The 15,452-nt window shown below is 38.8% G+C and overlaps 1 protein-coding gene across 2 annotated transcripts in view; it reads left to right on the forward strand.

Annotated features, from left to right (window-relative positions):
- Positions 1 to 9,801, forward strand: part of SMIM14 (small integral membrane protein 14) — a 56,872-nt gene extending 47,071 nt beyond the window's left edge. For both annotated transcript variants that reach the window (XM_066548494.1, XM_066548493.1), the window contains exons 4-5: positions 5,844 to 5,992; positions 6,662 to 9,801. In XM_066548494.1, coding sequence (XP_066404591.1) covers positions 5,844 to 5,992; positions 6,662 to 6,694 — 182 coding nt within the window. In that variant the 3' untranslated portion in view covers positions 6,695 to 9,801. The remainder of the gene's footprint in view (positions 1 to 5,843; positions 5,993 to 6,661) is intronic.
- The last annotated feature ends 5,651 nt before the right edge of the window (positions 9,802 to 15,452 follow it).

Below are 15,452 nucleotides of genomic sequence, written 5' to 3' on the forward strand. Positions count from 1 at the left end.
GATGGGAGACAGAATATTTTCTATATTAGAAGGAGGCAGGGCATGGAGCTTTCTGAGCTTTTGTTCACGGTCAAAACCAAGCAATGGTAGGTCATTCTCATGCCTTGGGAGTCTTGGATCATTAGTATTTATGAAACTTTTAGACTAAGGACTGTATAAATGAGTAAGTTCTGATATGTGTGGCCACAAAGCCTGTGCTATAGCTTTAATGTTACCAAGCTATATAGTACAGTGGGGATTTGAATGGTTTGCAACAAATAGCTTTCCATTCTGAGATTCTTGCAATAACTGTCTGTGCAGATGCAAGCAATTTGGCAGCAATTGTTCCAAACCAGTGGTTTGTTTCAAAAACCAAAGCAAAAATTACAGAGTAAATTTTCCTATGTTATTATAATGCTTAAATTTAGTTCTAGCAAAGGTATTTTTCTGCTGATGCAATGACACAGTCTGCATATGTGTCATATTATTTTGTGGTGCTTCTGTGATGTTGTGCTTGTGGCAGTCTGTAAGACCCCAAGAGTCAAAGGCAACAATAAACAGATTGAGCCTGGAGAAGCTTCAAGAGAGGTTTTCAGAAACATATTAAAGTAATTCTGGGCCAGTCTTCTGTCCATTTCTTCATGCTGTTTTTATGAGCTGTAAAGTGATGAGCTTACATTTGAGGTGGGTCTCCTCTTCCCTAGGTCCCACAGCTCCACTTCCTGGTACTTGTTGACTTTGATTTCTCTTTTCAGAATCTCACTATGAACAAATTTGTTTCACTCTCACCAATTCACTCATTCCCAGAATTTGGTCTTCCTTCTGGAAGCACAGCTGGGAATGTTGTCATACACAGATTCTTAAGTTGCAAGGTTGTGGAATAACTGATGAGATGTATGTGGTTTTGTTTTGGGAGACGTCAGGGTTGGGGTTCAGCCAATGTAACAGCAGCATCATGTGTTGTGCTGCTGCTACCAACTGGAAATTCTCAGAAACACCCTCTGTTGATTCTTCTGAGCATGCTTTGTTTTTCCAACCCTTGATTTAGGTTCTTTTTTTGTTGTTTTTTAGAGCCATAAGGCAGTAGTACCAGGTTTCCCTCCTTCACTTTTTTGTATTATCTATAAATTCTTGCAGTTGGTGGCACCATTATGTCATAGTGACTCCCCTGCAGAGTTTCCTGCCAGGGTCAGGACCAGTACTTTTGGATTTAGGTATAGGAAGATATGAGCACCACTTCAACAAGCATTTGGGCCCTCTGCCTGATGGCTGTTCATGGGCTGGTTCTCTATCAGAGTATCTGCTGTGCATTAAAGCATGTGTCAGAGTCTGATGACTGTTCCCTCAATTTCAGTGGGTGCCTTGCAGAAAAGAAAAGGCTGTAAGTTTTGAATAGGCAGCACATTTAATATTCTGTTGGGATTGTTAATGCTCAGCAGATCAGAAGATCTTAGAGTTTCCCTTGAAATGAGCAATAAGAGCGGTAATTCCTTTCTGAATTCTGTCTAATGCAAGTGGAGCACAGCGCTTCTCTGACGTGTGGCAGTTGCAACATCAGCGACTCATCCAGCCCAGGGAGGGTCCCAGCTGGTACTGATCTGCTCTGATGGCTCATGGCCCTTCACAGTCAGCCTTCCCTTTCCCTGTCAAAGGAAATGAGGGGCTACTGCCAGAGTTTTTTCTGTGTTCTAGCAATTCCCAGACGTTGACACCTCATATTTTCAGCACTATTCTCAGTGCTCTGCTACATTGTAATGTGGTCAGAGGTGACTGTCTCAAACGTTGTCTACTCTACTTCCAAACTTTTATGCAATTTAAAGTGAATACGTACATGTGATTCATCTTGATTTGTATTCATCTAGGGCAGTCACAGCAGCCTAACCTAGCAGCTTGAAATGTCTGCCAACTCTTCCCTCCCTTTTCTGGGAATTCCCTTCTCCCTTCCTCTGCTGCTTAAGTCCGTCTTGGCTTTCTTTGGGTTCCTTATCCCTGCCTTTGGAAGTGTCAGCTTGCAGGAATTATCTCCCGAAGGTCCCATGGGCTCTCTGTCTTCCCTGATTATTAATTTCTAAAATACCTCTCTTCATTCAGTTTTATACCTTTCCTTCACAGAAGAAGCAAGGCTTAAAGCACCATGAAAAGAAGACATAAGTCAGAGACCATGCTTTTGCCTTCCTGCATGCAGAAGTTTAACAGTTTTTACCAGGGTCAATCTGTTTATACTCCAAAAGAAGATATTTCTACTATGAGAGGGCAGACAAAAAGCACCACATGGAATACACTTTTACAGTAAAACAAATGAAATTTCTCCTTTCTTGAGAGTGCAGCCTCACTCTGAAGGAAAAACTGCATTTTAAAAGCACTAAGTTCATGTAAGGGTATTTAACCTGGGCACTTAGTAGTTTTAATACTGTATTCTTGAGATTTCAGTTGCACAATCAGGAATTGGTTGACCTTTTAATCTTTAATCTTTAAAAACTCTTTTTACCAAACTCATAATTTTAATAGCTTTTACTGCCTTCTAGAACCTCAAATGAATCTGCAAACATCTGTCACAGAGGATTTTTTTTCTACTTCCCATTTCTTTCTGGGTGAAGACTAGTTTGTGTGGCCTGGTCTCCCCTTCTGTAGGAAAAAGCAAGTCCAAAAACTGCATCTTGTACATGGAGCCACAGATAGGATTCACCATAGTCACTAACTCCCTTGGGAGTTAATCCCACAATCTCACACCAGCTCCTCATAAAGCTTTCTGCTGCAGAGAGATAATTCAGCCATGCTATAAAAAAAGAAATAAATAAATTCCAGGTAACCACAGGGCCAGAACTGCTCACAGGCATCATTCAGGAGCGTGTGGATATACATGTATGCCAATCCCAGGGGACCAGATACTGTGAAAATAAAGACCTTGGGCTGGATTCAGTGTTGCATGGAAAGGTAGGTTAGAGACTGTGTGTCATGTCTCTCAGTGACATGGGAATATGTGCTGTTAAATTCTGTACTAGTTGGTGTGTCTGGAGCACTGGAGATTAATAACCAGATCCATCCATCAAAATGGGTGGTGGCAGGAACATTCATCTGAGACCAGGACAATCTTCTATCCATCTGAAGATATTAGAAAATACCATTCACAGGTGTTCTTAGAGGATAACCTTTATTCTTCAAGGAATTAAAACATCACTTCTAAATTACTTGAAAAAAAATACCAGTTACAGATAAAGGAAGTGTGACTGTGAACTCTTAAAAAGATTTTTTTTTTCTGCCTATCACCATAAATTCTGTCCTGCTTGGTTTCACCTTCACTCAACTGTTCTTTTATCCATGAGCTGGTTTTATCTGATTATTTTGTGATCTCAGGGATGGAGGTCTTTGTAGCAAGATTGTTGTCTCCTGCATATAACTGCTTCCAGTAGCTGAAATAGCTTCCTGTCTCTTCTCTTGATTTGTGATGCAAAGCTTTGAAAAGTTGGATTCAACCCCAACTATGTGAAATTTTGCTTATCCTCTTCCCTGGAAGAGATTAAAGTAACAGATTCTGAAATATCTCACATCCTTATTAAAGCACACGGTCATTGGTGAGAGATGTGGGTTTATCAGTTCCTTGGAAAATGTAAACATTGTTGTGTCTGGCATGCCTTGAGTAGGTAGTACAGGGCCAGTTAGATCAGCTATTGTCTTGCTTAACTTAGTTCAGAACATGTTTCAGCACATTTGGTTCTGTCTGAACTGCGTTACAGCACAGGCTGGAGGAAACTGTGTCTTGCAATGGACACCTGTGGGTTCCCTCTGTGGTCCCCTCTACTCCCTTCCCTGACCTGTAGCATGACCTGATCTGGCATCATTAGCTTACCCCAACTTTTGGTTAACCACCACAGACCCTAAGTGCACCAATGTTCAGCCAAATTCCAGAAGGCAGTTGGACCAGTCCATTTCTCTGCATTGTATGGGGAATCCTAACAAGTCATCTGAATTTTCAGTCTTCTATGAGAAATATTTGCCAAAGCAAGTACCTAAGGCCTTCTTACTTGTTGCTGCAGGTAGTCTCAGAGTGGCTATTAATATTGTCTGGAAGCCCCATAATAAAGCAGAGCAGTTGTTCTTTTCATGCCAAACTATATGCTCGTCTCCTGGACTGCATATAAGATTTTCCAAGATTTAAAATATTGATATATGCTGCTGATAATAATAATATTTTGGTCAACAAAACTAAAGGTCTAAACTCTTACCTTCACAATTCCATATGCTTTCAAAATCAATTGTGTAAGAGTTTAGTGAATTAAAGGCTGTAGCTTTCTTATTTATATTTTGCACTATGCCATCTCCTCCATATACAAAGCCCTTTATTCACTCACATTTTCAAAAGAACTCTCATGTGTAATTGCATATAATTCTAATAATAAAATTCCTCTACATTAGCAACATCTTGACTTTTGAAATGTCTATATTTTGTACATTTAAAAGGCAAAAGCGGTTTCATTTACTCATGCATGTTAATGGTGCTGTTTGTGCTGTGAGAAGCATGAACTTCTATAGTGCATGGGTTTTTTTCTTCTTTGACATTTTTGAGTGCATGTGATGTGAGTAAAGTCCAACAGCACCAACTCAATGAAGCCTTATTCCCAGAGCAACAGTGTGGAGATTGGCATAGCTGTAAGCTTCCCCTCTGCTGTGTTATGAACAAACCCTTCCAAGGAAGAGCCTCTGTTAGCAATGCTACTAGGATGGCAGTGATGGGGGTGGTTCTGTGGTATCAGCATTAACCTTCAAGGAAATTATTCCAGCAGGGTATGAGTTATCAAGTAAATGTTAAATAAGAACAATCCAACCAATACTGAATCCAGACTTTACTCCATAATCATTATTATTCATTATAGCTTTGAATTAATTGTCCTGTATCAGTTGATCATCTAGATCATTAATGAAGATGTTAGGCCTTCAGATACTATAATAAATGGATTAATGTGAGTACCGTAGGTAATTATCTGTACATGGGTTTACACTTTAGCTGACAAGACTAGTTACTGCTTGATTAATTGAAGTTATGTTTCAGATGAGAAAAGTTGTTTTAAAATGTGCAGGTATTTGCAACCAGCCATTTCCAGCCTGAAGGTATTTTCTTAAATTTATTTCCACGTGTTGATGTTTCAGGTATTCTCTATGGAAATTTGGTGTAAAATTTTTAAATTGTTTTCCTGGGCTTTATTTTGGAATGTATCTCTGCATCATTTTTTCACCTCCTGCCAGATACATTGCTAGCAGAAATATGACATGACCTGGATGATCAGTCATGGAGATCTGGCATATTGACACTGAAACATCTTCAAACAAACTCTCAAGAAATAAATTAAGAGTAGATTCAAGAAATTTATTACCATTAATTTGCTCTCTTCCTGCTAAAAATTAGCATGTTCTCTGTGTGAGGCCTAACAATGGAGCCTAAGCTTTCATCAGTTTAGTCATATTATTTTATTTGTTTGAGGCAAAAAAACAAAGACCAACATACATATGGGGCTTTTCCTACATGAACATATTCTGTATCAAGTTTGATTTCTTAAAAATCAAGTTTGATTTCTTAAATGTCAAGAGCATGTTTATCATCTCCCAGTTACTAGGAGTTAATATGAATTAAGAAATATTCATGATAATTCTAAGAATACCAGTGAAATATTATGAAATAGATTATTCTCTTTTCAGATGGGTAAGAAATGTGATAAAATACAGTCTCAAAGCCAAAATAAGCGACTAATCAGAACACTCCATTAAAAAATATTTCAGGGATTTTTTTCCTGAGATTGCATTTTTGGTTTCACTTGGGGAAAAGAACTCTGCTGTTACTCTGTTATAACTTGACCTTTCTTTGTCTGTAGTGCCAGGACCAAATTCCTCCAGTGACAATGGCATCAGCTTTGCCATGATAATGATGGCCTGGGTGGTGATTGCACTTGTCCTGTTCTTACTGAGACCCAGTAATCTAAGAGGGTCAAACACAGTCGGAAAGCCAACCAGCCAACACAATGTAAGTGCATCTTCAAGTGTCCTGCAGGGAGATTCTGTAATAGCTTAAATCTATTTTGGTTTAATACACACTGTCTCAAAGTATTTTTTCCCCCTTTTTTTTCACTGTATTTTCTTGGAACTCCATTAAAAATTAAAATGAGTTAGTCCAAAGTGAAAGGAATCATGAAGGCTGAGTGTGGGATGGAGCAGGTGCAGTGTCCTCTGGATACTGTCTGTCTCTGGATGAAACTGCCTCCTGCCTTCTTAGGGGAAAGGGGACAAGCTCAGCTTTAAGAGAAGCCAGTAAACAAAATTACAGCATGATACTTTGACAAGGGTGATCCTTGTCCTAGATGTGGGATCATGAAAAAATCTCAATTAATACAGGAAACAGTATAGTTTTTTGATGCTCATTTTCTCTAATTATTATAAGAGCTATTGAAAAACCATGAAAGAAAACACAATGTAACGCTTCTGAGTTCTTCTGTTGCTATATCCTCATGAAACACTGTGTCTAATTCTGTACCTGTTTTTTTTTGTTTGGTTGTTTTTGGTTTTGGTTTTGGGTTTTTGTTTGTTTTTGTTTTTGTTTTTGTTTTGTTTTGGTTTTTGGTTTTTGGTTTGGTTTGGTTTTTTGTTTTTGTTTTTTTTTTTTTGGTTTTTGGTTTTTTTCCTTTCTTCTCCCCAGGGACAAGAACCACCAGCCCCACCAGTGGACTAGAGCATTCAGTATTGGAAAAGCTCAGCAGCTAAAACCTTGCACGACCAAATGAACGAAGTGACCAGATTGCTCCTAACCTGCACTCAATACTGTTTTCTTTTCTCATTTATATAGAGCAGAGTTATCACTCAGCAGTAATCTTCATGAACTGCTTTTAGCAACTTCAATTTTAAGTGAATTTTTGCTTTGTATGTTATTACAATTCCTATAAGATTGTAATTTGAATAAAGGTAAGGCATTGCAGGGTTTTTTTGGTTGTTACTGTGGACATTCTACTTAATCTCTTTCTGTTACAGTGATCCTAATTTCTTTGATGTGATTTCTGATATGCATTGAAAGAAAAAGAAAATCCCAGTCCACCTATAAGAATGGAAGGTTACTGACCTTTCATCAGATTAATTCATATTTCTTCTCCAGTATGCTTTTGAGAGTTATATTATGGTCGGAAGTACTTAGTTATGTGCTGAAAAATAGAAATTGTTTTATATTTGCCCTGGTTTCAGAGCAGCTTTTATTCTGGTCTTTGGACCACTAACACAGTTTTCAGGGTTGCTGGCAAAAGGATGGATTGTCCACTAGAATGATACCGTGTGTGTGGGCACACGTAAGTGAACGTGAGGATTGCCACTGTCGAAGCTTTGATCTATATATTGGAAACTTTACACAAAAGATTAGACCACCAAAAAAAGTTAATTCAGCCATTTTCATTAATAAATTGTATGTCTTATTCAATATGTTGTGAAAAAACATACTCTAAACCCAGGTGTGTTTACTTACAGACTTTATCAAAAGAGAAATTTAGTAAGATGAACTTGGTAGAATTTTCTGTCCTGGCATAGTCTTTTCATAATTGGTACCTTAACAAGTTTTTAGCCATGATGTAATAGATATTGGACAGGATGAAATCATACCAAGAAGTTACCATGGTTACCAACTTTTGGTATGCAACATGTACTGGATTATTCAGGTTTTTCACCTGTATGTCATCAGCAATTCTTAACATTTCATCCTTATCTACTAGTTGTAATTGTAGAATAACAAACTTGCAGGTGACTACATATGGCATGTCTCTTCCCTCTAATAAATGTGTGTATGTGTGGTATGTTTCAGTGTGTGTATGTGTGGCTGTGCACACACCTGTGCACATCTCCCATTATGGAAAATGGGAAGGACTTTTTTTATGTACATTAATTTAAGAACATTTTAAAGATGTACAGAAAAGCAACACTGTATATTTTTCTTGTTCAATTTGAAAAAGTGATCAGAATAATGTAAAGAACATTTTTATGTTCCCAACATGAAACTTCTTTCCTTAAAGGTCAGTAGAACAGACATATGGGAATTCTAAGCCTTAGTCTACAAACCTTTATTTCATGAGGACTTTAGTTATGGAGCTGAAGGAACTAACTGTTAAATTTCAAAAAGGTTTGTATTAACAGGCTCTAACAAAAATCTCACATCAGATCCCATGGTTGACAGCTGCAGGGTTTTGCTCTTCAGGGCAAAGGGTGAGCCAGCTAAGCCCCCTTGTAAGGGTACAGTGTAGAGCTGAAGAAGGGCTTCTGTAATTTGATGTAATTGACCTCTATGGAATACTGTGCTCCCAAGCATAGGAGCAAGTTAAAAAAAAAAAAAAAAGAAAAAAAGAAGAAGAAGAAGATCGGGCCAGGTGCTCTCAGTGACATCAGTGCAGTGCCATGTAAAGCAATGAAACTGCAGGAGAGAAGCTGAGAGAATTTGTCCCATTGTGTCTAATAATGTACAGGCCACAAACACTGTGTAAAGATGTCACTGGGACAAGCACTCTTGCCAGTGCTTACTTTTTGCCTTCCATGTACATTTATGTTTGGGATGCTGTTCAGAACAAGTAATACAGCATCATTTTGTTGAACCCACAAGAAAACCTATATAATCTCCCACACTGACCTTTTTCCTCCAAGGATTTTTGGCCAGAATCCTTCACTATTGGAGGCATAAAACAAGCTTCCAATTGATTAAAAAGCCAGCTGAAACAGGCTTCTATTCAGAGCACTACTCCTCATCCTCTTGGGAGTTGGTGAGATTGACAGGAGATGCTCCTCACTTGTGAGGATCAGTCTCACTTAAATGTCTGTTTATGTATTTGTAAAACTTACCCCATGCATCCAGCTCTAAAAGTCTTGGCAAATGAACTTTTTGTTCAGAGGAATGTTGTGGTTTACCTTTAAAGAGATGTCTTTGCTTGAAATTCCTCTAATTGTCCCAGTGATTTTATACATGTATGCTTTCCTCATGTAAATGGCTATTTTAAATTTTTTTATGTAAAAGAAAATGAACATTGGAAATATTTTATTGTAAAATGTTTTACTAAAGAGCCAGGCCACTATCCCACATCAAAATGTATGCCTTTTAAATTCAGATACTCTCTCCAAGATACAAAGTTCAGATCAGCACTCTTAATTAAAATAAAAGTAAGTAACCATGGGACTGTATTTTGCCACTCTTATTTGTGTTAAATAGTGCCTTACTCATCAAGTAGTTGCACTGAAGTTTGTGGAACTACTCTGAGATAATGTACTAGTAGCAGCTTTAGTAAGGGTGGCAGAAATCTGGTCTTTAGTGTTGTAATTTGTGATTAAATAATTGTATCATGGTTACAGATGTTTATGGTAAATTTTGGGAAGAGATTAGTGGTATGCAAAGCTCTAGGGTATGATCAGTTCTGTAATGATGGTTTTAACCTTGGTTAGTCAGAGATGCAAGTTGTAGCAACTTGGAAAATATGGAAGGAAAATTTACAATTATACCTTAACTTTGTTAAAACAATAGTATTTTAGAGTCTGCTTAACACAATTACTATACTCTGAAATGAGAAATCATATGTATCCATGCACTGTCTGCAGATCACTTAGCCTTGTAATGTTAATGATTGAAAAATGGAAGAGTGAAGATGTCATGTACTTAATGTAAATCGGTGGTTTAAAATATCTGAATTATGCCAAACAAAAAATCGTCTGTGCCATTTGCAGTTTCCTAGTAATCTTTTACTGAGTACTTGGATTGGGATAAAGGGCTTGTACTATGCACTTTTTATTGACTTAACAAAATAAATAGCAATCATTAGTAAACTTTTGTCTTTGTCTTTTAGTTTTTATATAAGACATAGGGCTGCACCAACCTATCAATTTCTAAGGTAATTTGAAATCATCTAAAAATAAGAGTCAGTAAAAATAGTGTGTCACCTGTGTAACTTTTAAAATGTAAATTCTACCTTTTCGCATGGACACTTGTCTACTGTATGTATCTCAAGCAAGTCAGAACAAATAAAAAGCAGTTTGCAAGGTTTAAGATACTTTGATGACCAACATGGATACCTCTGCCTTTTGCTCTTCTAAGTAGTTATGCAATCTGGGAAGTTAGAAATAATACAGGAAGAAAAGTAATGATAAATATGCTGATTGTGTTACTTTGTTTTAGATCAAATCCTACTACTTTGGGATTGCAATCTGTTTTCCAGCTCTAGATCTTGGCAGTGTTGGACTTCGAGGAAGGAAGATGCTGCAATAGCTCCAAGGCAGTGTGTAGGAGCAGTAGAGTCCTGCTGCTTCCTCACTGTTCCCATGAAGTGCAGCTCTCTTCTCTGGAAGCAGAGCACAAAATTCTGAGCACTGCCTCAACAGCAACTCAGATCTCTCATTAAAGATTCCTGTGCTAATCTGAGGAAGAAAATGAGAACCAGGGGAGCATTAGGGTTTAAAATAATGTATAGCTATCCACAGATAGTGGCAATAAATACCAGAGAATCAGAAACAAAATCAGAATAATATAATAATAACAACAACAAATAGCAAATGTTTTAGTATTTGAGTCAATCTAAACAGTACGAGATCTTACTCAAATACCAATAATGTCTGCTCATCAAAATTTACCCTTTTACTCAAACATGATACTATAAATAACCCCTGAAACTAAAGCTAAACTTCTAAGTACACTTGTTAAAATGTTTGACAAGGATGCAGATGCCTATTGAGAAAAGTGATGCAGAAAGAAAATTGCCACAAATCTAAATTTACATTGTTGAATAGATCTGTACAAAGCCTAGCTGTTCAAGATCACCAGTAATTTGAAATTACTCTGCCCCAAAGCCTGAAAAAAAATTACCCTATTTAGGATGTTTAGGAAAAATACACTGAATCATTGCAGCAAAATATCCCATTAAGTGAATTCCTTGCAAAAATGGACTACTTACATCCTTTTCTCCTTCTCTTTATTTCTCTAGTACCAGCCAATGGCCTACAGTGCCATTCACTGCAAAGATCTGCACCTTGGGGTGGGGGAAGAAGCAGAATATTCCATGCTGAACCACATCCTCACTTGTAAAACAACACAACTCTTACCAACTTTTAGGCAACATCACCTGAAGATTTTTCTTTTCATGTAGGAAAAGTAACTGAACACTTGTATCCAAATTGCCAACTCCCACAGCAGACATTTTGTAGTTAAATATAATAGCTAGAAGAGTCTGGCTTCCACACTACCTTTTTAACATCTGCAGGTCAGAGCACTGGCCAGAGGGGGTGTCTGAAACAAACAGGCTGCAATATTTGGCAATATATATTAATTCACCCTATATATGCAGCATTTTAAAGGTTTCACTCTTCTTGCCTTTATGGAAAGTGTTACTGTAAAGTACTTACTGAAAATAAAGCAGTAATTTATAATCAAAGATCACATGTAGCAAGGTTTAAGAAAACAGGCCTTTGCTTTTATATGTTTTGTTGTTTCATCTTCCAAGCTATAAATGATGAAGCAGAGGAATAATTTTGTGACTATATAGTTTTCAGACTTATAACTCGTTTAAAATTAATTTCTTCTGCTGCAGAAACTGTCCTTAAAATCTAGAGATGAGAAAATATGTTTCCTTTAGCAGACCAGTGAAAAACCCCACCACTGTACGACATTCTGAAGGTCACAGCCATTGGTTCGATATAAAAAGCAATTCTTAAAAATGGTGTTCAGTTTAGGGCAGAACTTGAAATGATAAATGATGAAATGAAAATGATTAGCAAGAAAACAACCCAAGGAAGCCTCCACAGGACTGGCACTACACCAAACACCACAGGTAATGCATCAAAATCTGCTTTCTTGTGATGATGAGTAAAAATTGGGTTTCTTCAACTGCCTTAGTGATTTCATGCAGTCTTGTTTAAAATAGAAAATCCAAATAATCATTCTCCCCTTCATCAAATATTAGCTTGTAATTTGAATCACCAATGCATCTTGTCTCTGACACTCCCTCCTGCTGTATTGTGTAGGGCTTCACTATGTAAGGAGAAGAGATTAAACCAAATTGGCTTTTCACTATACTGTGAGGGTAGATCAAATCTTCACCTTATTTTATGCAAACAACTGTTATGGGAATGGGGCAGTTCAGCTGAGTAAAACCCTTTAAAGAAGGGATGCTACAGGACAATTTCTCTCCAGTGGGGCAGTGATGAGAAGCAGTGCCTTATCCAGCTGCTTTTCCATTGCATTAGTTTCAGCATTTAATGTTTCCTGACTGTTCTGGAGAGATGGCTGGTAGCCTGAAATGGCTCTCCTGGTGGTACCCTGTGTTCAGAAAAGCAACGCTGCTGCCCACCACACTGCTTCTGGAGGAGCAGCTTTGATGTCTGGCATGAAGTGTATGGTTTCCAGAAAAACATCAGAAGACAATGGAAAAAAAGAGGCACTTAGAAAACAACAGATAGGCCACCAAACATAATCATGCCTGGAAGGAAGTATGAATAATTGCTCTGAATCTTGAGAGCTTTAAATAATGTAATTAGAGGAAGGTCATGTACTGGGAAACAAAATATTGTGCAGTTATTTAAAGAATGGGGTTTGACAGGATATGTTCATCAGAGTTCTCAGAGTGCCCTTCCTCCAGCTTCAAAAGATTTAATTCTGCATGGCTTTGGGGTTTTATTTACATTGCAATATTGTACATGGGACCTGATGAGGTTGCTGTCCAGATGTTCCATGCCGTATGCAAACAGGCATGTTCAACCTGACCAGAAATTCACTGCATTTTGCAACAAATTTTACCAATAATTGCAGTTTGAGAGGCTGGTTGTCACCAGCAAAGAAAATACCGTATTAGATTAATCATAAGATGCTTAGGCAAACTGTCAGGTTGTTCAGCAATGTCATAGTTCTGGTGAACCAGAGAGGTGGAGATGAGGAGAGGGTGTAAGTAGGGATGTGCCAGGCAGAAAATGTCTTCTGTAGCAAGACAGCGTTGGCTCTGAGCACACACAGAGCTCAGGTTCTCATCTGTGTTTAAAAACAGCGTATGGCAGCTTTATGCAGCTGTTGGAGCCAGTCCCACATGTCCTGAATAATCTCTTGAGCTGCATCTCTTTCCTTCCTCTTCGTGTTGTAAAATACAAGGAATGGATTCAAATACTGATCCAACTGGTCTTCAGGGCACTTTTGTCCCTTGGCCTGGGACTGTGCCAAGCACCTTGGATTGGATTTCCCAATTACAGGTGTGGTTGCCTCCCAGTTGTGCTTTGTCAGAAGTTAAAGAAAGGCTTGACAGATAATGGTGGTTGTTGAATCTGTGTTAGATGTGTCAGAAACAGATTACACAAACTCAGCTGCCTTTAGTTAATGATCAGCTAAATCTGGCTGGCAATCAGTCTGACATTAAACAATAACCAGACAGGATTCAAATCTTTACTATCCATGGTTCTTTGCTGGCTTTTCCTCCCACCTCCAACATCAGGATGCCAGCCAGGAGATTATGCAATCATGAACTTGCTTGCGCTTTGTCTTCCCCTCTCCTTCCCCTCATCCCCCAAATCCTTCAAAAACCATGATTTCTCCCTTGCATAACAGAACAGCTTGTACATGGGAGGTGAAAAGTGGCCCCTCCACCCACCTTTGGCATTCAGATCGCTCTTCCCTCCATGGTTTCTGAAAGGCAGAGGTGTGGCTTCAAACCCGCTCCCCAATATGCTGGAAGAGGGATTCACCTGACCTCGCCAATTGCCAATGCTAAAGAAAAACATACTCCTGAAATCCTATTCCTCTTGTCACTTAGTTTATGTATCCTGCACTGCAAAAGTATTCACAGTCTACACTGAGCCTTCAAAAAAGCAGAGCAGAATTCACAACTTTTATTTTAAAAAATGGACAACAGTGGACCAGCCTCATCTGCTTTGCAGCAGCCTTACATAACCTTTCTTGCCTTTCATACTGTTGCAAAAAATTCTACATCTTGGTAAATGATAAGTCTGCCTCAATGGAAAAACCAAGAAGATCCCATCCCATAATTCAGATTTTTTTTTTTTTGTAAGAAGAGGGGAGACCCAAACTTCACACCATTTATTTGCAATGCCTTTAAGCCCTGCATTTTTTAATCTGCCCACAGTGCCCTCACCAGCAGAGTGCAGGCTATAGGGAAAGAAAAGCAGCCCTAGTCATCCTTTCACAGAATCATTTAGGCTGGGAAAGCCCTCCAAGATCATGCAATCCAACCTTTCAGGTTAAGTTGTGCTGTTGCAAGAGGGAATGTGAGATCAATGTCCCAGGCAGGGGTGTGACTGTCTATCAGTGAAGGTCCTTTACTTCGAGAAAAGGGACTGGAGTCCATTGCCTGTTCCAAGGGCTCTTCAGACATTTGAAACAGCCCTCAAATAATAGACAACAACCCAGACCTTCCTCCTCCCAGGAAAGGGCCATGATTGCCAGATACAAAAAATACCACTTTTGAAGCTCCTTGGCAAGTAGCACAGATGCAGGTGGAGTGTTAGATCCACGTGTTTCTTTATAATCCTCAGGACACAGCACTCTCCTGAGGTAAGTGTGCCTGAACCCCTCCAGACGAGGAAGGCCCTGAAGCTCTTGCCCTAGTTCTTAGCAAACTCAGTAATTGGGAGGTATTAGCTGACTCTAGTGAGCTACTAACTACCCACACAGACAGCAGCAGGCAGAGGGAAGTCTTTCTCACACACAACCCGGCCTCGTACCCTGGGTGTTTCTAGGAAATGCACTCCTTGTGGGCCAGGCACAAAGCACAAAGCACACTTACCAACGCCCTCAGCAGACACTCTAAGGACCTGAAGTGGTTTTGGCCGTGGCTGGTACAGAGGGACCAGATAACATTCTTGCAGTACAAATGTATGCATTCATGGCTATTCTGAGACCTAAGGAGATAAATGGGAGTTCGAAGAGGATGGTATAGGTGAGACTGACTTCTGAGTCACCCACTGAGCTTATATTTGCTTTGCTTAGGTTTCCCTGTGGGGGGAAAAAAACCTCACAAAAACTTAGATGTGTTTAAAACTGAGACATCTGTGCCAGTAAGCAATGGGAAAAGCTATAACTTGGTTTTACTTCAGAATAAACACAGTGAACCCTGTGCCTTTGCCAGGCGGTACATTGACTAACCACACTGAATCTGCCAGGATCCTGCACTGACTGCAAATCTCAGTAGGCTCTTTCAGTGGAAACACACATATTTTACAGGCATTTCTAAAGGACCTGAGATTACAGTATGTACTCAAATAGGTAGAGATTCTTCCAGGGAAAGACCAGATCCTCCAAAGTAGTAACAGGATAAGACATAAAACAGAAATAATGATTCAACTTTTAAAAATATATTTTAAGAGCTATGGATGAAAATGCCACATAAGAACAAGGCAATTCTTTAGTTGCTTTGATAAGAACACACATGTATTATCCACCTATACTGGCAACTGTAATCTGTTTAAAGTCTAAGTCAAAATGCAGA

The sequence above is a fragment of the Molothrus aeneus genome, chromosome 4 (genome assembly GCF_037042795.1).
Source record: "Molothrus aeneus isolate 106 chromosome 4, BPBGC_Maene_1.0, whole genome shotgun sequence".
In the NCBI taxonomy this organism is placed as follows: domain Eukaryota; kingdom Metazoa; phylum Chordata; class Aves; order Passeriformes; family Icteridae; genus Molothrus; species Molothrus aeneus.